Source organism: Sipha flava, unplaced genomic scaffold (genome assembly GCF_003268045.1).
Source record: "Sipha flava isolate LNK unplaced genomic scaffold, YSA_version1 68_pilon_pilon, whole genome shotgun sequence".
NCBI lineage: Eukaryota > Metazoa > Arthropoda > Insecta > Hemiptera > Aphididae > Sipha > Sipha flava.
Genome location: NW_020273608.1, coordinates 500844 through 524227, shown reverse-complemented (window position 1 = coordinate 524227; position 23384 = coordinate 500844). Strand labels below are relative to the sequence as shown.

The 23384-nt window shown below is 29.2% G+C and overlaps 1 protein-coding gene and 1 long non-coding RNA gene across 2 annotated transcripts; both read right to left on the bottom strand.

Moving 5' to 3' along the window:
- Positions 1-3228: 3228 nt before the first annotated feature.
- Positions 3229-6102, bottom strand: LOC112691975. Its single transcript, XR_003149368.1, has 4 exons — positions 5900-6102; positions 5292-5817; positions 4656-4938; positions 3229-4403 (listed from the first exon to the last, which is right to left on the bottom strand). It is a non-coding gene; the product is annotated as an uncharacterized LOC112691975 (long non-coding RNA).
- Positions 6103-17860: 11758 nt separating this feature from the next.
- LOC112691958 (zinc finger BED domain-containing protein 1-like) lies at positions 17861-18385 on the bottom strand. The gene has a single exon (XM_025566442.1). The coding sequence runs from the start codon at positions 18383-18385 to the stop codon at positions 17861-17863; it is 525 nt and encodes a 174-aa protein (XP_025422227.1).
- Between the last annotated feature and the right edge of the window lie 4999 nt (positions 18386-23384).

Below are 23384 nucleotides of genomic sequence, written 5' to 3'. Positions count from 1 at the left end.
ATGACATTAGCTACATTACGTCGCACACTGTCAATTGTTTCATCTATACAAACTCATATTTTTTGGCCATTCACAGCATCGCGTATTTTAGTTATCGTATTAGTGTAGCAAGAATCGAAGTATCCTTTTCGTAAAGTTGATTCATTTGGAATAGTTTTATTGCAATATTTTGAAAGAAATGACCGAAAATGTTCGTTGTTTAATTTGTTTAGTGGGATATTCACCGCTACAAATGCGGAACATAGGTCAGCATTAAAATCAGACTTACAAAATTGTTGAATGAATGGCTGAACTGCATTATGTTTTTCAGCTTCATGTTTTTTCAATGCTTCTTTGTGTTTTTCTCTGCCAATATGTTGTTGAACGTTATATTTTTCATCCGAATTTATTTTGACTTCACACAATTTACAAAATATAATATTTCCGTCAGTCATAAGCACATTTTCACCGAATTCTCTTACGATTTTTTTTAATTTTAAATTTTAATTTTTAACTTTTGGCATTTTGACGATTAAAGAAATTATTTAGAACACTATACGTTTATACCTCACTGATTGTCGATTGATATTTACCGGCCAACTAAAGTATTAGCACGTGCTATAAAAATACGTAGGTATAATTCAGATAATTTTCCCTTTCCTTGAGTCGTAAATACAACTATAGATAATTGTAGATAAAACTATTTCGGCACAATAACGACAGTTATTTTATCAGTCATATATTTATTACTGGTTTTTTCACTGTTTTTATAATTTCTGGTAATACTAATATAGTCCAAGACGTATAATATACATAGAAATAAGCTAAGTTTTCAAGAAAAATATATAAAAATCAAGAAAAAATAACCAATTAGGGGAAAATCAATAAAAAGCAGATTTTATGGAAAAAAGCAAAAAAAAGTTTACTTTATTAAAATCAGAACGATTCAAAACGTATTTATATAAAAGAATTATCTTTCTATCACACTTCCCTCAAAAGAAGCATTTGCTACAAAATCCGAGCCCTAGTTATCATTATTAATCATTGTAATAAGTAACTGATTATAAAAAAATCGAATTTCAAATATTTAATTATTATTATTCTATTGGTCAAAAATTAATATTTATTATTGTATAACAGTCAAGTACCATTACTGAGTGCCCAATGCCAGTAGTGTATATTGGGCTGTGAAAATTTAGCAATTGCACTACTAGAAATTTGTAAGCAATTGCATAGGTATGTGTAGGTGCCTGATAGGTATGTTATAAGATAATTGTAAAAAAAAAAAATAATTAAATGAAATTATATAATACTATATTGTTAAAATAATAGGTACAATTAAGTGCAAAACATTAGTTATATCGATTATATCTTATAGGATAACCCTGCCATGAAATGCTCATTTTACAAATTTAATTAATTATATGTGATACATCACCAATAATTTATAATATTTTATAATACAATATATTATTATATTTTTTTAATAAATAATATTTTTTATATTATTTTGTTTTTATATTATAATACTTAAGATATTATTTCATGTATATATATATATATATATATAATTATTCATAATAAATTACAAACTATTGCTATTAATATAGTACTTTTTATATATATATAAATTTATTTTATTTCTATTAATTTAGTTAACTTTCATTATGCAACGAAGGAGAACTCAAAAAATATTATCAATGATTCATCCAGAAAATAGTGGGAGTTCTGGTAATAGTTCTAGTGATGAAGATGAAACTGTGGAAGCTTTAATTGTAGTATAAACAATATAAACTCTTACAAGTTGTGTAATATTTATTAGTTAACAAATACGGAACAATAAACATTACAAATAATATACAACAAAAATAAAAACGCGAACAAAGTTACGAATAGAATTTAAACATAAACAGCACGTTGACGTATGAACGAGAAATTGTTGACTAGAGCGTAGGAAAAACATAGATGTATGAGAGAGAGAATATTGGTTACATGTTTGTTGACCAGTGTGGCCACTGCTGCCATCAAATAGAAGTAGTTTATAACGCAACTTATAATTCTTCTTTTATATCATCTAATACTGATGAAAATGAGTTAGATGCACTTCTGAAAGACTTTGTACTAAATCCGATCGAAGAAGTAAATTTTTAATTTCACCCTTTCACTACCCTTTAAAGAAATAACTCGGGGTATATTAATTTATTATAATTAATTAACACAAATATTTAACTAAATATAACAAAACTTATGAATTTTAATCGCTGATCAAAAGAATATCACAGAATAGACATGAAAGAAATAGGACAAACGCATGTGCTACCGGTACGTAAGACGCACACCGACTACCCGCCGTCCGTTGAGTCAGTCCCCTCATTAGGCCAACAGTATTATATACCAGTGTAGCCTGGTGTATAACATTAAATTGCTAACACTTTGCCCATTACAATGAACATGACTTTTTAATTTTATTTCCTAATTACTGTGTACTGATATCACAGATGTATACTATTTACTAGACTTTTGCCCGACTTGGTTCCCATACTTGAAGCCAACAGTCATAATGCAGATTGGGCATTGTTTACAAGCCGATGTTATCAATGTTAGTGATAACAGACAAAATTATAATTATAAATTATAATTGAGGCAGAAAAATGTCTGTTGAATTGACATTAACATATAATTTAACTGATATAAATAAATCTAATTTAAAAAGAAAAATTATATATCTGTGTAGCAATAAATTAGGTCTTGATCATACTATTTTTAACGAATTAGATTGCAATTCAAGTATTTTGAAAAGACCTTACAAAATGGTTTTGATTACCGTTTTAGTAAATAGATACTTGAATGTTAGACTTAAATCGTTTGGTAAACAATATACTGCATTTATAAATACTATAAGTAAAAGGCATAAGCTTATATATAAGTAAGGTAACTAAGGTAGGTTATTGGCATTGTATCTTCCATGATACAATTGATAACTTTGAAATTTTAAGTCCAAAATATTTATTGACATCATTTTTGGATTCAGCGACCTTAAATTAATTTAAAAATATCTACTTAAAAATTTTCATTCTACTATTTTAGTGCTTGCCAAGTTAAGATTTAATTAATGCATAACATATAATTACTAAATTAACGATTAAAAAATAAAATAAATTTATTTAATTAAGGAAATCAAAATCATTTTATGGGGTCATTTTAAAATACTACCGTCACGATTTAATTTACTGAATACATTATAGTCAAGACATAACTTACTAGTACATTGATACATTATTTTTTATTTAAATTAGGTATGTTATAAGGTTTGTTAGATTATTTGTTAAATTTAAAAGGATTTTTTCAGTCTCCATTATAATTTTAAAAGAAATTTCCTAACTTAAAATTGAGCCATCACTTTGTCTTAAATTTACAAATTTACCCTATGTTGATGAACAATAATTATGGTCTGATGTTTCTTTGAAAAGACTTTTTACACAAAAATCACAATTAAGTATTTTAATTATTTTTAAAATAATATATCCTAATATGTAGTATAAAATATTTTCCTTAGCACTTTGTAAAGAAGGACTTATATTGTTAATTAATTGAAATCTATTTAAAATATCTTGATCAGCTTCACTCATTTGACAGTTGTCATTAAATTGCTCTTTCTTATTCCACTTAAAGTCTAAAATTCTGAACATTACATCGTCATCAAACGTGTTATAGTTGCCATTATTTTTTAATTTAAATACATTTTTTATTAAAATTTGTTTAATAGCAATTTTTAGGTGCACCACATTTGAATTATTATTTGAGCCACCACTTTGTCTGATTTGCTCAAGTAATAGTTCTAGGTGAGGTTGTGAAAATGTATAAATAAGGATATAACTAAAATGTATAAAATCATTTACAAATATTGATCTTGCTATACTGAGTAGTAATTTAACGGCAATGGCAAAACCGTAAATAAATGTTTTTTTATTTGTTACATGTAAAAGTTGATCATTGAATTTCAAAGTACCTATACTATACAAATATTTATCGAATGGAATAATTTTATTTTCTAGATCAAGAATGTTGTTTTTAGTAATTGGAGATTTATAATTTTTAGAGAAGAGAATATAGATTTTAAGTCAAATATCTAGTCAAGCACTTGGCAATACTCTGTAGTTGCCTTTCTATTTTCAAATTTTGAAACTTGTTGATTTAAAAATTTAATGCAGTTGCTGTGAATGCAGAAAGAGTCTAAGCAGCATAAGATACTTTCATTTTATTATTATGCCATTTAACATGAGAATTTGAGAGTTATTAGCAAATTTTACCTTAGTTTCTTGCTGTATTTCATGTAAATTTGATAAATGTTGCCAACGAATAAATCCCGTGGTAATTGCAATAACCAAGTATGTTTCTGGCTAATTTTAGGTTATGACAAGCATCTGGAATAAAATAAACTTTATCATTACTTATAGGATGTAGAAACCAACTTTTTATTTTATTATAACTATTTCCAATGATGCAACCTAATATTTTTATCATAGTTATGTTTGTGTAAGCACCATCACATGTAAAACCCAAAACAGTTAAACCGGCATTATGCATATGTTTAAATATTGATTTTACTAATTCATATTAAGCAACTGCAGTGGTTTTATTTTAAAGAACATATGCTATAGGTAGTTTTTACTTACCATTTAGACAAGCATAAAAAATAGAGCCTCTGTCGCAGTAGTATCTGTACCCTCAAGTTGTAATTCACCACCAAAATCACAATAACCAATAAATTTATTAAATTTATCACTCCATAAAATTTGTTTTCTTAAAGACATGGAATCTAAACATAAATTGCAGTGTTTATCTTCTGGAATTTAAGTTTTCAGATAGTCCATAACTTCACTAAATATGCTTGGTTCTGCATTGATTGATGAAGTCCAGTTCATTATAGACTTACTGCTTGATAATATTAGAACTGATCTAAAATAAATAAAACAAATAGTTATTAAAATAAAAGTATTAAAAATAATAGCATTTTAGTTCCTTAGGAGAAAGCTATGGTGAGCAATTTGTGTAAGCGTTTGATAAAAGCATTAAAAATTAAAAATAAAAATAATTTGTGCATTACTCTTCAGTCCAGGCAGCGTCGTTGATACCAAGAAAAAAAATAATGAAAAAAAGGATTCTTTTGCATTACATTTACAATTATAAATTACCTTGCATATTCATAAGCTTTATGCGAGTAGTAGTGCAGAGTCAATGTGTAATAAGTTCCATATTATATATTAAATAAATAAAATTACTATCGTATTATATATCTAACCATTACTTACGAGAAAAAGTGTAGTTTTCGAGGTCCTGATTTTGACCGATTTGTACACAAATGTACACTACGGGTGCACACCATGTGTTTGGATACAAAAACTGTACAATAAATATAATTCAGCAAAGTTACAGCAAAACATAAGATGACTCTCGAGTTACGAAAGTTTATCGTTAAACAAAAAATAATTTGAATTTTGATTGATATCACGAGGATTAAAACATCCATATTTTGTAAACATTGCCCAACCTGCATATGGTGACCAGGCAACATATGTGTATGCATAGTCTATACATAGTCGGCTATCTATAAGTAAATGTTGGTTCTTCAGTTACTTGATTTAAGGGGACTTTAGTAGCTTCGAATATTATTCTTTTAATAACGCTGTCGATGCTGACACCACATACTTCTGAAGTTTTTTGTTGTATTTGTAAAAATTTGCCACTTCAGGATTCGTCGAATCACAAGATAATTTTTTGAAGTATAATATACGAGTACACCAAAAACCATTATTTTTGTTCGAGAGAGAATATCTACTAAACGGTAAAACATTTTTAAATAAATAATAAAATAATAAACAATTAACTATATTAAAAAGTATATATAAACCGTACATACGTTTTACGTGAGTAACGTATAAAGGAATTGTCAACAACGAGTAACAGCACGCATTGAAAGGTGCACATTAACAACAGCTGCAACGGCGAGTGATTCATAAGCATAATAATATAATGGTGGGGTCGTAGAATAGAGTAAGAATATAGGGTCGTAGGGAGTCGGAAGGGATCACATCTGCTCACACAAATCAGTGATACACAAAATAAAAATACTCAGCAAACCTTACTATTTGTATTGAAAAAAATGCGCGCTTTTTATTTTCTGTCATAGATTGAAGACCCCTGATTTGAGACAAAACTGCAACGAGGCGCGGCAGTATCGAGTCGCAGTTGTTGTGAAACGTACTATACTTACACAAACTATTCTCATGCCAGTGTCATCATTTCTGACGACATGAAATATGTTTATTCTTATATTTATACAGTATATTATTAAAATATTTAAAAATCAATTTGCTAATAAATAATCCCGTAGACTTAGACCCCAAAGAAATAACCCTAAAATAAAAATGATTGTGTTTCTACCTAATAATAAATGTATAATATCATGGTATAATGATATTATTTGTATATCTATTCTTATCATACAATAATTTTTAAAACGCAACAAACCTGAAATTCTATTGCGTATGTACAAAGTAATTGAGTACCTAATAGTAGAACAGCGCACTCACGTCTGACCGCTGAAACTATACCCATGCTCCATCTATTAGTATAAGGCCTATGATGACAATTCGTTGTTTACTTATTCCATACGTAGGGATGTCAGATTTTAAAATAAAAGATACCGGACAAAACTATAAACAATTAAATTAGGGTTGGGGGGGGATCGACCGTTGGGTACCTACCATAATAGATAAGATAATCTAATTTCTATGCTACCATTCCAATATGTTATAGCCTGATAAGTTGTATACAGTTAATTTTGTTAAAAAATGCTTTTTTAGAAATCGTACAAAAATATAGCATAAAATATTTCACAATGTAAGAAAAAATAACTAGTTAAATGAAAATAATAAAATAATTTTCAACAATTAATAATGTTCATTATTCAAACTATTAATTCTTATTATTTATTTAAATAAACATACAAATTTTATTTTTATAACATTATTAATAATAAAATTAAAATCGTATAGACTTATACAGATAATTTAAAAATTAAAATAACCATGTCACCCAATAAATCATCATCGTCTGGATGATCACGACCCAATAAGTGCATACTCAAGTCCTTTGAATAAAATTTATTGATGAAGTTGGAATATATTGTCCCACATCAGTTGGTAATTCAGTAAAATCATATTTTATTTATATATAACATTTTGTTTTAATCTTTATTGTGTTTCAATATTATTAAAATCCGTAGGTTTAAAATATAAATTACATAAATGGCGATTATTCAGTTGTTCCTATGATAAATCCGCCAATTTAATATTTCCTATAGATAAAATAGTATTGAGGTTAATATTTTTGGGAGCAATTTAAGTAAAAAAAATTTCAATTTAGCATATTTGGTGTACTAGGATGTGTATGTGTGTGTGTATGGTATTTTATTTATTTGTTTTATATCTATAAATATTTGATAGTAAATCGTTATTTTACGCTTGAATTTTTAAATTTTTACTAGACTTAGACGCTCATAAATATTTTTTAATTTAATGTTAATCTAAATTTATTATATTCTCAAGCGCATAAAAGAAAACAAGGGTTAAAATCATTTTTAAAAAGAATTTCATTACGTATTCAAATATGATTAAATGTAAGCTTATTAAGTGTACAACACATCTTAATATTCCATCAACCAATGAATTATTCAAATAAATCGAGGTAAATAAAATTCAACATTTACATTTTATTCTTATATTATTTTTTAAATAATCCTCTTTAATCACGCCATAAAATTATTTGTTATTTTCTCCGTACCTACACCGATTGTGTTAGGTTGTATAAATTGTATATTGCTTGTAAAAAAAAAAAAAAAAATTGTATATAAAACTTTTTTGCATCACTGGTTACATGCATGAACAAAATTAATATTCTATGTCGAATACCACTCCAATTGTTTGATTTACTTAGTTTAAGTATTTTAATTTTTACTAATGAGAAATCTAAAAATGTTAGCTCATAATATATTAGTAAATGTTAAGAAATAATCTAATTATTTATTTGCATTAATTTTTTTTCCATACCTAAACATTTGAATAAGAATGGTTTATTTTTTCCTTTATATCCTGTGTAGGATGTGTAACACAGGTACTTATTCAGCAGAGAAACCGGTCCAGATGAAACGAATCACGAATGTCTTGTATGAACAAATAGGAGTACAGCTACATCGTTTTTAGGTAGTATGAAACTACATTACTACTTAATGTGATGTGGGTAAGCGTATAAGGTATGAATTTATTTGTGTATATAATATTTAGAATAAAAAAAAAACTAATACTAAGCGGGCCTGCAGATTCTAGACATTATTAGGTAATTATATCTACGGTAGACCATCGATCGGTGCACAGTGTTTTGTAAAACAATATTTTAATTAGTTGTACAGGATAATATAATATCCTTTCCCTTTTCATTTTTTCACGGAATGATCACGGAGTTGTTCGTATGATCGGCGGCCTTAATACGTAACATGCCTATCATTTTCCAATTAGTATAGTTAGAAAATTATAATGCAAATAATTCTAATTAATCAACATATTCTGGAAACCTTAATCATAATTTGGATGAACATTATTATAGTATATTTGTATAGATTTAACTCTTCCTTTTAATTTATGATTGAAAATGTATTTTTATTCGTTTTATTTTTTTAAATTAACAGGTGATCACTTTGATCATTTATTGACCGAGAGGTATGGTTTCACCCTTGGTGGATGAATTTGTTGCAGCTATGGAAGTTGTAGACTCCGATCCCAAATCAGGGCATTAAATATGTCATATCCTGCGTATTTTTTTGTTTTTATTTTTTATTTCTAAATTAAAAATTTAACTTAATTAGTTAGGTTTATAATCTATTGAATACAAAATCAGCGGATTATTATAATTACCATAAATTGCATCACTTCCTTCAGTCGTTACATTGGGTACGTTTAAGTACGGTCGGCGCGAATTGAATTCCTGAAGTAAAATTTTAAATTAAGAAGAATATGTACACACATACCGTGGTAAACAGAGACGGCAAACATTTTTTTGGCCACGATCTACTAAAAATATACTTAATTTTTGAGGATCGACTTCCATAAGTTTTTGTTTTTATTATTGAGTATCTATAATTATAAAGAAACATATTTGCATATAGTGTACAAATATAAATGTGTATAAACTAATTACTGTAATAATATTTGTAGTATTAGTAATAATAATTACTAAAGTCTAGTTAACATATTATATAGTTGAAGTGTGACAATGCATTTCGCTGACCAGTAGTATTAAAAATTTCGTACGCGTGGTCTGAAAATAAATCCTTACACGATCGACTTTCAAATAGTTTGAGACCGACTGTTTGGTCACCCTTGCCATATAATATACGTATATGTATATTAAAAATATGTAATGTTAAAAAAAATTGTAAATGTTCGTTTTTTTGATAGGTGACAGAATACACCGCACCATACGGTGAAAACACATTGTCTCGCTTCGCTTCACATATCTTTAATATAACCATTTTAAGTAGGTATCTAGTCCGTACTTCAGAAAATCAATTTACAATTTTTTCTATGGTTCTTTTAAAAAAAAAAAAAAAAAAACGAAAATCATGAACACCTAATTAAAAATATATGAACTGTACGTAATTGAATTCTTGACATTTTCACAGAGTACCTGTATACTCGTATTACAAGAAACAAGTATGTCGAACTAAATATGTAGTGCGTGGCACGAAGAGTTGAAAATGTTCGGCTTTGGCATATAACAGGCTGATGTTTCAGCTCAAAGGCTCCGGCCTGCCGACGGTCGCGTTTGTTTGGTTTTTGACGCCAACCTTTACGTAAAGCCGGTCCCACGCGAATCGTGTACTCGGTGAATAATCGTCAATCGTGATGCTTTACGAGTCGTGTTGGAGGTGTTTAATCGACAAGTATGGTGATCATATTTACTTGTCGAGTCAATTATGATATTTATCGTATTCGATGGCAATGGGTTTTAATATCGATATTTTAAATATCGTACATTTGGCCGACATTGACATCTCACCGGTGCCATTGGTGACCAGTTCGTGGATGTCCGGAATCAACGCGCTGTCACTAAAATATAATATTTAATCGAATAAAATATGACGTCGTACGTTTTGTGACGATCATCACGCAACACACTCGTACATTTACAAATGATTGGACGTACATGTGACGTTGAACGGCTGTTCGGATAACGCCGAGCAAAAAACGAAGGAAGAAAAAAAAACTGGAACAAAATCATCCATCGACCAACATTTTTGAATTATAATAACAAGTACAACAAAAGATTAACTGTAAGTGTTGTCGTTTCAACACATTTGCCATTTCAATCGGATTGGCCTCATGAGTAGCGAACGGAACGACCACGACCTCTTGACCGGGTCCATCGCCATCGGCTCGTACAATCGTCGTGGCCGCGTCAGGATGTTGCGAATGGACGACGGCCGCAGGTAGAAAGTTAACCCTTTCGGCAACTACCATGTGCACTTCCTCTGGGCCGACTCGTTCTCCACGAACGCGGTCTGGCATAGCACGCGGTATGCACTCTTGTCAGCACAGGTGTTCCAAAAATTTGGGTTCATAGTGGAAAGTGATTTTGAAAACGGATATTACTTCGACAACTGGACGTGTTACTCTCGCAAAACGGTGTGACGGGATAGTTCGTCCGACAAAACGGAATCCGAAATCCCTATAGTTGCCGACGTTATCGTGTAACAATATTCAAATCAAAACCATGATACTGTTGTATTGACGGATGCTTTAAAATTTTAAGACGTGCCAAGGAAAATTTGTTGTTCTTGTGAGGGTTGATTTTTATAAAAAATAAAAAAAAAACATTATTTATGCAATGATTCCTTTTTTCTTTTCTTCTGCTTGTTAGATTTTTCTTATTCTATTGTAATCATTCTTAACATCATGCTAAACTATTTTTTATTCATTTATCCATATAACAATATATTATGAAAATTTACGAGAAAAAAAAATAATAATGTTGTAATAAACATGTTTAGTTAAATTTATAAGCTAGGTGTTTATTGATATCTTGAGGATAAACAGACCCTGACACTCCGTATATAAATGAACGCGGTAGAGCAATATTTTTTTAAGGCGACGATGTCAAAGGGTCGACCGTTGAAGGTAAATGTTTTTGGCTACGATAGTTTTATGTGTACTTTGCTTATTATCATATAATCTTGGCGATCGTCCGATTTCCAGGTTTACTCGGACCACTTGATCTCGGACGAGTTACTTATTTACCGCTAACCCGATTTCGGATGTACGACCGTGCCAAGTGTTCCCTAACGACACGCGCGTGATTACACTGTCGACGGTTCGGGTGACAGTCATTTATCCAAAGCCCCCGTTAAGGAGTGCGCAGTCGACGGTCAACATTCAACGGCGTCCAGGTCGTCGGTCCAATAAATCGACATTTTTTACTTACCGTTGACATCGTTAAGGCAGTACACCTCGTACGCGACTTCATGTTTGCAGAAAATCACTTTTTCGGTCTTTGGTCTTCGAAACGTTTTTTATGATCATCCGAGAGGTACATTTATATAGACATTTATAATTTACACGTCCGTGTTTGGTAGAGAAATTAGAATTTAATGTTGAAAAATGTGTGCGTAATGTTTCGTTCGTGCATCTGAACATTTCAACATGTGTACGCGACTAAACGACCAACGATATTTTTAGCGAGCGTACGCAAAACAATAAATTAAAAAAGTGTTACCCCCCCCCCATTCATTCGCTATACATCATTGATATAGACTGACATCGGATTTGATTAAAAACTGTGTTACTGCATTTGATGGAGATACGGATTCCGATTTTACCAGTGAAACGGGATGTCGATACTCGGCATTACCTGTACCTATCCATTTTTCGCGTCATATCGTTTCGATTGCTCAGACCAAATAATTTAGTTGCACGGGCGCAGTTGCGTTTTACTTAAAATAACATTTACCATTTACCTACAACAACGTTATAATGTCTTGGGGCTGCCCGATTATTATATGTGACACTTGTGCTGGGTTTATAATTTATTTTAAGTCCGATTAAAGCATCTCAACCCCGTCGATACGCGTGCACACACACATACCCATGTACAAGTTATATACACAATATGTATATTATACAGAGAGAAAGAGAGAGTTGGCGGTTTAGGAAACGACGAATAGCTATGCTCTTCCGGGTATCATCTTTGCGAAGGGATTAAACGTGTTTATTAAAATAATAATAATTATTATTATTATTGTAATATTGTCGAACAAATGAAATGGGGCCGGAATTATTAGGATATTGGACTTGACGCGGGATACGATCTTGCGAAACGTTATATACCTTTATTATACAGTGGTGTTCATTATAATATATACGTATTATAATTTATGCAAGGGCCCGTCGTTGTGCTGACACAATAGTGTTTGATTTTATGGATTTATACGTATCTAACATTCATTCATTGTGTAATGTACTAATGTGTATAGATAAATAATATATATCACGCGCGCGCTGTGTGTGTATGTGTGTGTCTGCGTCTGTATAAATATACAGCGGTGGAAACGGATTTAAGGAATGACCAATTTTCTCCCACCTGGGGCAATAGCAGTCTTATAGATTTATATTAGTCGAACGTACTAGCGCTTTGTAGTATACTTACTGTATATACCTACTTCTGAATCTCAGATGGAAGTCTAAAATATATATGTTATAAAAATTAACAATAAATATCACTCTGCAATGTTCACGTACTATACTGTCTATATATATATTCGATCCAACTCATCTTGTGTTCATTCGCGGGTGCGCTGTATAGCAGTAGTGTATCGCACTTTTATTAAAAATTTAATTTGATTGATAAAAGTATTTTTGATATTTAAGGAAAAGCGATTCACATTGGAAAAATATACAAGAAAGGTTTTGGGTATGGTTTAAGTCATGTCAAAACAATTATCTTCTGTCGAAAAGTACTTTTATCAAATAAAAAGAAAATTTTTAAACACGGTGAAACTGTGATCCCCGTATCCATTCGCAACTAACGAGAAAAAAAAATATTGATCTCGCGAGTGAAAGAATTGGTTTAGTCAAACAATATAATTGATTATTGAAGTATATGATATTATATGATTATTGATTGATTGAGCAAATTAATTTTATAAATCTATCAGACGAAAATATACAGTATTGGCAATCAATAATCCCCAGTTCTTCTGACACTGAAATTGTCCGTCTAATATTTTCTTTTAAAACGCAAATAGAATAAGACAAATTACATTGGACATAGATTATCTGCCTCATCGTTGTTTCTGTCGCGATGTGTTAATCCATGTGTCGTGGAATATTATTTAAATGTAGAAGTTTTTATTTAGGTACAACAATTTATTTTAATTATAAAAAAACATTCACCGACTTAATACTAAGGTCTGTTATAGGTTTAATAGTTTCTATTCACTTTTACTTGGATATCGTTTCTATTTATTTATTTTTAAATATTTCTAACTATTTTTCATTAACGTATGCGAGAATAGAAGGATTAATATAGTGATTTATTTGTTATTCAGAATATGGATGCACTATTTCTCATTCAAATTTTTTTGAAGATCCTGATGCTTCACGTTAATATATCCAAGTAAGTTGTTATGTTTTGTTTGGCCAATGTCTTCATCTGAAGAGGTTTTCTTTTCTTTTTTATTTTTTCCGCGAAAAAAGTAAAACTTTTCACTGCAATACTTTCGCCGGAATAATAGATCAACGAATAAATCAACTTGTGCATGTCCCAAACAGTAGTTTGGTTTCTAAATTATACTATAATTAATGAATATTTTATTTAAGATTCTGAATGGAACAATGAATGTATGTTTTGATATGTGTATTTTTTTTTGTGTCCCCATATAGTCACATGTTTGTATTGACTAGACGGATTTCTCCAATCATTATTTAATATAATCAAAAATAGAGAATGAGTTCTAGTAGGGATTTTGAATAGGTAATTTCTTGAATTTCTCAACAGTTTATTGAAAAACGTAGTAAAAGTTATAAAAAACGGCAAAATTTTGAGCTTACCGATTTTTGATTATTTATTTTTTCATCGTAATTCAAAAAATAACGACCGCAAAGACTTAAAATTTAAAAAGAAGAATAATTTTAGCTGCTTATAGAAATCCACATTTTTAAAGTTTTTTTTTCAAAAATGTCAATAAAATAATTTTGATTTGACGAAAACTCTTTAACATTTCATTCAAAGTTTCTCATATATAACTATAAATAATTAATATAAACAAATTGGGTCTTATTTAAAAAAGCTATGAGCATTTGAATAATATTATATGACAAACCGATAGAATCCATTATACTTTCGCTCTCAAAAATTCATAAAATTTTAAATTTTACACTGGAGGCTGAACATTCAATATAATTTTCATTACTTTTCTTTGTAACCAAAAAAAAAAAAAAAAAAAAATGATAATTTTTGAGAGTAAAGAAATTTGGTTTTTCTGCGATATAAACCATTTTTAGAAATATAAATTGATCCATCCGCAATTATTGATTCTAAATCGGAAATATGCAGCTATTATGAAAGAAAAAATGCATCACCATTTAATCATTAGTCGTTAAAACAATCGTAACGGTATAGTTTGAACCATAGTAAAAACTATACGAAAGAAAAAATAAATTCTTATTTATTATAATATATTTAAATAAAGATAGGTTTTGATTGTATGTTAACTAAAAACAAAAATTATATTGCTTCGAAGTGTATCAATATTAAATAAGATCAATACATTTATAATAAACAGTATATATAATATATGTACATACACATTGTATATGCTAATGGTTTTCGTGTTTGTTGTATTAAATAAGAAGTCTACAGAAAGATTCATAATATTATTCTGTAAATCATTTGCTGAACTACTATATATAAATATAAACTAACATTTTTATTATACATTTATTGACTAACTCATGCATGTGGGTTTGTGAGTTGCCATAGTATAGGTATCATTCCTAGCCGGTTAGGCATAGTAGTATAAAATTGGCCCCTGACGCTTAGCTTGGCAAAGAAAAAATTAAATGTTAGATATGAATATTTAAATGACGTGAAAACGTAAGTACTAAAAATATAAAACTTATAGTCGTAAATGCAATTTATATTTTATATAAATAAATGTTTATTTATAGATTTTGAGTGAAAGGACATTTATTTTTATCTATGTACACGATTTCGATCGGAAGAATCATTCCGATCATTACAATTATAGATTATAGAATTAAAAATTATCGAGAAAAAAATTTTCTAGTGGGTATACTTTGACAGTGTTGGGATTATCTAGATAAAAATGTTTGTTATCTTTATCTTATCTAGATAATAAAAAATGAACCGTTGAAAATTATTAAAAAAATTATCCGAGATAAAAAAATCACTCATCTAGATGATAAGATAAATTATTCGTGATCGTAAAAATATTTTTCAGTTTTTCAAAAATTGTCCATACTAGTGCTAGACAGTAGACATATTTGTTCACAAAGCTCGACTTGGAAAAATTAAAGAAGGGGACTCTATTTACTTTAAAAAAAAGAGCATCCCCAAACCTTGTTAAGCGTTATAATTATAACATAATAATAGTGGGGGGACGCTAAAATTTCTGAAAATTAGTTGGAGTACTCCGTCTCCTTGCGTCCCCTCTCAAGTCGACCACTGTTTGTTTATTATTACATTTGTTTTATACAGTAATCACCAGTGATTGGAATAATCGAATGAAATAATCGAAGCATACGATTATTTGAATAATCGAATCAATTCGATTATTTTAAGAATCATTTGAATGATAAAATAATCGTATGAATCATTCGCAAGCCCGGATTAAGGATCAATTGGGCCCCGGGACACCATACACTTAGTGGCCTCCCTTTCAACTAGAACTTAAAAATAATTATATCACTACGTATTAAGTACTATATGTCATTATTTATTGTATAAGTTTATACTATACAAAATATATATATATATGAGACAGATAAATTAATATAGTTAATAATTTAGGTATTAATAATACCGTATTATACCTACACAATATAAATATATATATAAAGAACACACTTTATAGGTAACTAGATCTATAAGTCTAAGAATTTATATATAATATATATATATATATATATAACTGTTTTTAACATGTTAAAAAAAATAATTTGGGGATAAATATGGGCCCCGGGACCGTGCCCCCCCTTGCCCCCCCCCTTAATCCGGGCTTGATCATTCGAATAATAAAATAATTAAATGAATTATTCGAATAAAATCATTCGAATGAAACATTCATATGATACAAATAATTGAATGCTTTTCTTGTCTCACTTTTATTACTTTTATCATATAGAATCAATACGATAATCGAAACCATTCGTATCAATTCGATTCAAAAACGATTTGATAAATCATAATTTATAATCATAAACATTCGAATGATAGAATAATCGAATGAACATAAATTAATTATTTCAAAATAATCTTTAGTATTTAATATTTATAAGTAGTAATGTAACATTAGACAGTAGATAGTAGGTAGGTACTATAATATGTTAACATTGAAATATTTATTATTGTAAATTGTATTCATTAGTACTTAGTATAAATTAACAATAGAATATAAATAAATAAAAAATAATGCTTTACATGATTATTATGTAGTATGTGATGCATAATATTATGTTGTACTGTCTATTACAATTTAAGACGTATAACGTTATAATTAATAAATATATACTCGTACAAATGAAATGAAAGTTATAAAATCAAATTTATTTTATAATAAAAATTCAATATTCATGTTATTGTTTAAAAAAATAATTAATTATATTAATTAATATAATTAAATCCGAGTTTTTTGGATGAAGTCTATGCCTACAGTCGTTAGTTATCTGTCCTGCTTTAGAAAATACGCATTCTGATGAAACAGATGTTGCGGGAACGCTCAAATATTTAATTTGCAATCTGAACAATTCTGGAAAAATATTTTTGTTTTTTTTTTCCGAAAATCCAGTGGACTTTGTTTACGGCTTAAATGTGGAATTTCTAAATACTGACGTATTATAAGTAAAGCCGAAATTCTAGTTGATGGCGTAATACTGATCTGAGAGACTTTCGTGTCAAATTGTTCCATAATACATTGGATTCAACATCGATATGTTCACTACATGTATCTCCCTGCCGTTTATTATTTAAAATATAAGAAATTTCTCCAATAAGCTGTTTATCAGTATTATTTGCATTTTCAATTAATCCAAAACCTTATTTTTTAAACCTAGAGTCTAAAAAAGTTGATTTAGCAACTATTTTATTACATTCTAGAATCCTTAAACGTCTACCAATGACATCAATTACAATTTTATGAAGTTGTACATGTTAACGTATGTTGAAGGCCTCTCATCAATGGAATTACTGATGAAAGTGTAGGATATATTACACCAGATAATTCAACTGTCATGACGTCAAATGGTTTTAATATAGGTGAACAATCATTTATTAATTCCCATTCTAATGTTGTTAAACAATTTGGTGCTCGGGGAAGAAATGTCATAGCTGCAGATAAAGGTGCTTTAATTTGTACTCTCTAACATATGAACACTCGAATTCCACCTGGTACTTACATCTTGTATTACTTTTAGTAGAGGAAGTCCCATTTGTGTTTGCAATTCTTTAAGCTTTTCAGACGCAAAGACACTAGTTTAAAATGTTTCACCAACGTGCGACATTTTTTTTTAATACATCCTTCCTGGATGTATTATAAAGATTTCCTAACTTTATTCGACATAATTGCTTCGTTAATACTTAAACTTAGTGTGTGCACGACATATGGATGATGGTATTTACCTAGGTGTACATTTATAGCATTTTTTATATTAGCTCTGTTGTCTGAGACTATAGTCACTATTTTATCTTTAATGCTCCACTCATTTAAAATATCTGAAAGCAAATTACTTATATTGACGCCAGTATGAGATTCGCGCATATCTCTAGTTGCTAAAATGGGTGAATATAAACGAGTATCCAAAATAAAATGGCATGTAACTGTTAAGTAAGGTATATTATTATCAGATGTCCATATATCAGTTGTAATAGAGAAATAAGCAACATTTTCCAACATATTTTTTATTTTAATGACGATCTTGTTGTATTCATTTGGCAATAATTTTGTAGTTAATGTTTTCCTACTGGGAACCTTAAATAGAGGTTGCAATTTTTTAGAATATTCCAAAAACCCACTGTTCTCAACTAACGACAGAGGTTGATAGTCTGTAACAATCATCTTAAATAACTTTTGTCTATTGATATTTTTATATTATCTGTTAATTCGTTACCTTTTATTATTCTAATAATTTCAGAACTGGACAATATCTTTTTTTTGTCCTGGGGGTGGGAATTATTCCGAACCCCTCCCTCATTTGTACGCCACTGCCTACGTAAAAATATGCAGTAAAATATATTATATACATTATTATTTTTATAATATATATTTTATTTTAAAAAGGAAAATACAATATAGGTTGATTACAATAATATCATAATATATACTTACGAATAATTTAATAGACCTCCAAGAAATAGTTTTACTTGTGATTATTTGAACTACGCTGCAGAGAGACAGCCATTATCTTTAGTAGGTAGGTATACAAAACTACAAAAGGCGAGGATGACCAATGTGTTCAGATGTTCACAGCAAAATAAATTGAAAAATAATATGATGGGTACTTATGTGTTTAAACATAATCAATTTATAGTCATAATAATAAACCCAAATAATATCATTATGATTACGACCGTCACTGTGCCAATTAGTATATACGTATATTGTATGATATGGGTTGAAAATAATCATATCTTTTCGTCGAATAATCAAAAATTTTCACCGATAAATTGATTTATATTTACTCGCGAACTCGCCAACAATATTATCGTCAATCAGTTTATATATCAATATTTAATATTCTCAGTCGTCTTATTAGTGAGAAAAACTCATAATAATGCAAGTTATAACTAAAAACAAGTAGCCAATAATTTCTCATCCGGCGGTTAGTCATTACGTGTTTTCGAACTGCCACGGTCGTTCACGCAAATCAACGTTTCAAGAATAGGCTCCCTCCAGAGATATGAATTATTAAATTTCGAGTTTTCTGATACCAAAATTAATGAGTTTTTGAATGTCATTATTTTTTTTTTAATTTTTGTTTGAGAGTAAAAAAAAATAATACATAAAAAATTTGTCACCCCTTACAAATTGCCGCCCTAGGCTCGAGCCTCACGAGCCTAATGGTTAATTCGCCACTGAGTGAAACTACTGAATGTGATGAAGACTATAAGATCAGTGAAAATAATTTTTTCCCATGGTCAAATAAAAATTCAATAAATATACCCATCGAAAATGAAATATCTACATACTTATCAAAAAGTCTGAATATATTATTTTTATCATAAAACGGAACGCTATCAATTAAAAGTGTTTTCATAAAATATAACACTCCTCTTCTAAGTAGTGCCTTGGTAGAAAGGGTTTACAATGTTGGGAGTGCAGTGTTAACAAAAAAACATGGTCATATGAGCGACCAAAATTTTGAAAAAGTGATGTTATTTAAATGTAACAAAAATTTATTTGTATAACTAATAAAACTATTTGTATATTTAAAACTATGATTAACTAATTATTAAGTTTATCATTTGTTTAGTATAATATGTTAAATAATAAATTATTTGTTTCATAAACTATTATAAAGGAAGTGTTTTTTGATTTTATAAAAGCATTTTTATTTTCTTAATATAATGTGTGGTGTATTCTACTATTTTATTAATAAAAATATTAAAATCAAAGGGAATTTAAATGAAAACATGCATTTTTTAATACAATTGGTATCCAAAATTCAATAATAACAATATTTGAATATTTGGTGTATTAAATATTAACTGATATATATTATGTAATAGGTTTAGTATTTGGTATTTATTTGATTCGTTAACTTTATACATTATATAGTAAAATTTGCCATCAAACATTAACTTCCAAATTATTTCAAAATTAACATGAATTGGCAAAAAAAAAATAATAGTTACTTTTTTAAGTATTTGCAGTACTTGACTTAAGGGGGGGCGCAGGGGGACGGAATACCCCAACTAATTTTCAGAAATGTTAGTGTCCTTCTACTATTATTATGTTATAATCATAACACTCAGCCAGTTTTGGGGACGTTCTTTTTTTTAAAGTAAATAGAGTCTCCCTTTTTTAATTTTACCAAGTCGAGCACTGAGTATTTGAATATATATTCTGAATACATTTTTTTTAAAGTATTCGAATACGTATTGTAATTACATTTTTATCCATTTCTTCGTATACGTATTCTGAATACAAAATAAAAGTATTCTTTACAAGACTGCGATTAGGTATATGTTTACAATAGATGAATATAGATAAAAATTAAAAACAATGCAAGTTATAACGTACATCAAAATTTTCACTACTCGCAGTTAGTGTAGTCATAAATTCATTGCATCATATTATAAGACATAAATTATAATTAATATAACTATATCAGTCAATAGTTAGGGAATAATCGAATGAAATAATCATTCGAATGATAAAATAATCGAATAAAATCATTCGAACAAATTAATCGAATGAAATAATTATTAAAATAAAATTGTTCGTATGATACAAATAATTGAATACTTTTCTTATCTCATTTTTCTCACTCGTATGGCGTAAACTATATATTTATGGTATTCATTTTATTTTATGATTATTTTATATTTTATAATTAAATATTTGTTCCGTTTTACATTTTTAATTCTCTACCTAGATACATAAAATAGATAATTCCTGATGATATATTCGAAAAATTATAAAAAAGTAGTTAATACTACTTTAACTGAATGTTACACGTTGGCGCCGATCCCTGTATCCAGGTATTGCAGTTGCAATACCTGTTAGGGGTGGGTGTGGTAAGCATGCGAAACATATTGGCTAACATTATTTTAATTTATGAAAGTTATAAATTATTTTATTCATCATCATACCTAACATTATGATAAACCTAAACGCTAATCATTAAAAATTTACTTGCTGGAAGTTATTAAAATTATAGAAAAAAATTGAGGGCCGTTGCTCAACCTACTGTGTGTAGGTGAGTGGATCTTGCTTTGCAGGTATGCTTTGCAATACTTCTAAAAATTAACTTCGGTGCCACTGATGTTAACTAATTATATTATATTATTGGTATACACAATACACTATATCAATGACTATACTTATACTCGTAAAACTAATGACTATAAAGTATTCACTAGTCAGTAGTATAGGTAGTGGGTTAAAAAAACTGGTCGAATATTTTATCATTCAAGTGAAAATTCGATTATTTTGTTGTGGAGTTCTAATCATTCGATTATTCCCATCATTATTCGCTAATCGGTATAATTCGTGGTATATCCGTGTGGTATATAATATAATATTATCATAAATAGTGTTTGTTTCAGTTCCTATTCTCACTTATCATTGATGTGTTTACTGTTACTTGTTCAGAAGAATAGCTTATCGTTAGTTATTATTGTTTTATTATTATATATTATAAATTGATATTGTAAATCAAATAAATCAAAGAATTTAAAATAAAAATAAATGGTTAAACTAGGATAATATCATTTTTGATATACTACACATTAAAAAGTTGATGATATAGCATTATTAAAACCTGGTTATTCTCAAGATCAATATATTTAACACTGTGGTATTCAATATTTCGGTGATCTGATGTTTTATTTAATCACAATGAATATTTTTAAAAATAACTTGCAAATTCAATAACTTATGTAATAACCATTTACCTTCAAGCTAGCGTAATATAATTGTATATTTTGTTCGTTCAATTATAAATTACATTTTAAATTATAATATAACACTATTTCTAAACAACTAATAAAATCGTAAAAGTTAAGACAGTGACTTGTACTCGCAGTATTCAGTAAGTAGTTTCACGACATCATTGTTGATTAGATGGCTGTATGTAAACTGATGCAAAATTAACCTTTTTTTAAAAGTCGATATGTAAACTGAGGCAAAAAAAAAAAAAATTTAGATTTTATAATCTGCGATAAAACTGATAAGATGCATTATACAAACTGCAGAAATGTATTTTATATACATAACTTTTATATGTACTATTTATTATAGTGTCTAAATCATATATAAGTACATATGTGTACCTATGTGCGTATATCGTTTAATTAATTATGAAATATTGCGTCTTGTGTATAAAGTGGTAAGGTAAATCCAAATGTAATTTTAAGTTTCAACGAAGCATATCGGTAATATCGGTTCCTTTACTTTTGATAATACTATAGTACGGCCACTGAGAGAGCGCTACTCTTTCGCGCATATAAATTATTGAGCTCCGTGGTTTTGCCACCGTGAATTCCCTTTCTTAACACGCAACGGCCGGTGGCTTAAACCGGTGCTACACGATGCGTCCAATACCTTCAAACGTTGGCCACACGATCATTCGCCACACCGTGTAGCCGTAATGCATATGTCCGGTGACAAATGTTTGGGTCCAACGTTGGCGTTGGAACGATTCCCACCGAAAGTCGCTTCAAAGGAATATCCAACGTTGGAAGCAAGTTGCAACCAGCGCTAGGTATACGGCTAAACGGTGCGACATGTGTAGTCCTGCTGTGACCAGTCTTGAATTGATGTCGTGACCATGTGAAGTAACTATATTTTATGTAGTTATGTTTTTTTTAGTTTTTACAAACCTTTACTTTTTTAAGTAACTGGTAAGTATTACATTTAAGTATTATAATCCATCATCTCCTTACACGTCTTTTTTTCTGTTTTTTCGCTTTTAATAATAATTGACTACAAGATAGCACAATTACAATAGCAGCAGCTGCAACCACGTCATCCATATATTTTCTATTTAACTTTTTGAAGTTTTAACTTAAAGTCTGAATATGTTCATAGGTTATAATCTTCATACACACTACACAGATACATTGTAGGGAGTATACTACATCCAACATTCACATGACACTTGATCCAACGTTGGTTACACAACGTGTAGCTGCATCCTTCCGTCAAACATTGGTTCCAATGTTCAGTCAACGTTTGCACGCCAATGTTGGAGCCAACGTTTGACGCATCGTGTAGCACCGGCTTTATACTCTGCTGGCAGCGCGGCAGTGACTGTGGCGGCGGCGCACGTTAACGGCGGCCAGCGTTTTAGCAGGTTTAGTGGTGGGAATGCGCGGTAGCGGACGAGTTTTGG

What these genes read in the sequence shown, in the direction of transcription:
- LOC112691958 (XM_025566442.1), bottom strand. Translation starts at nt 18,385, where the DNA reads ATGATTGTTACAGACTATCAACCTCTGTCGTTAGTTGAGAACAGTGGG.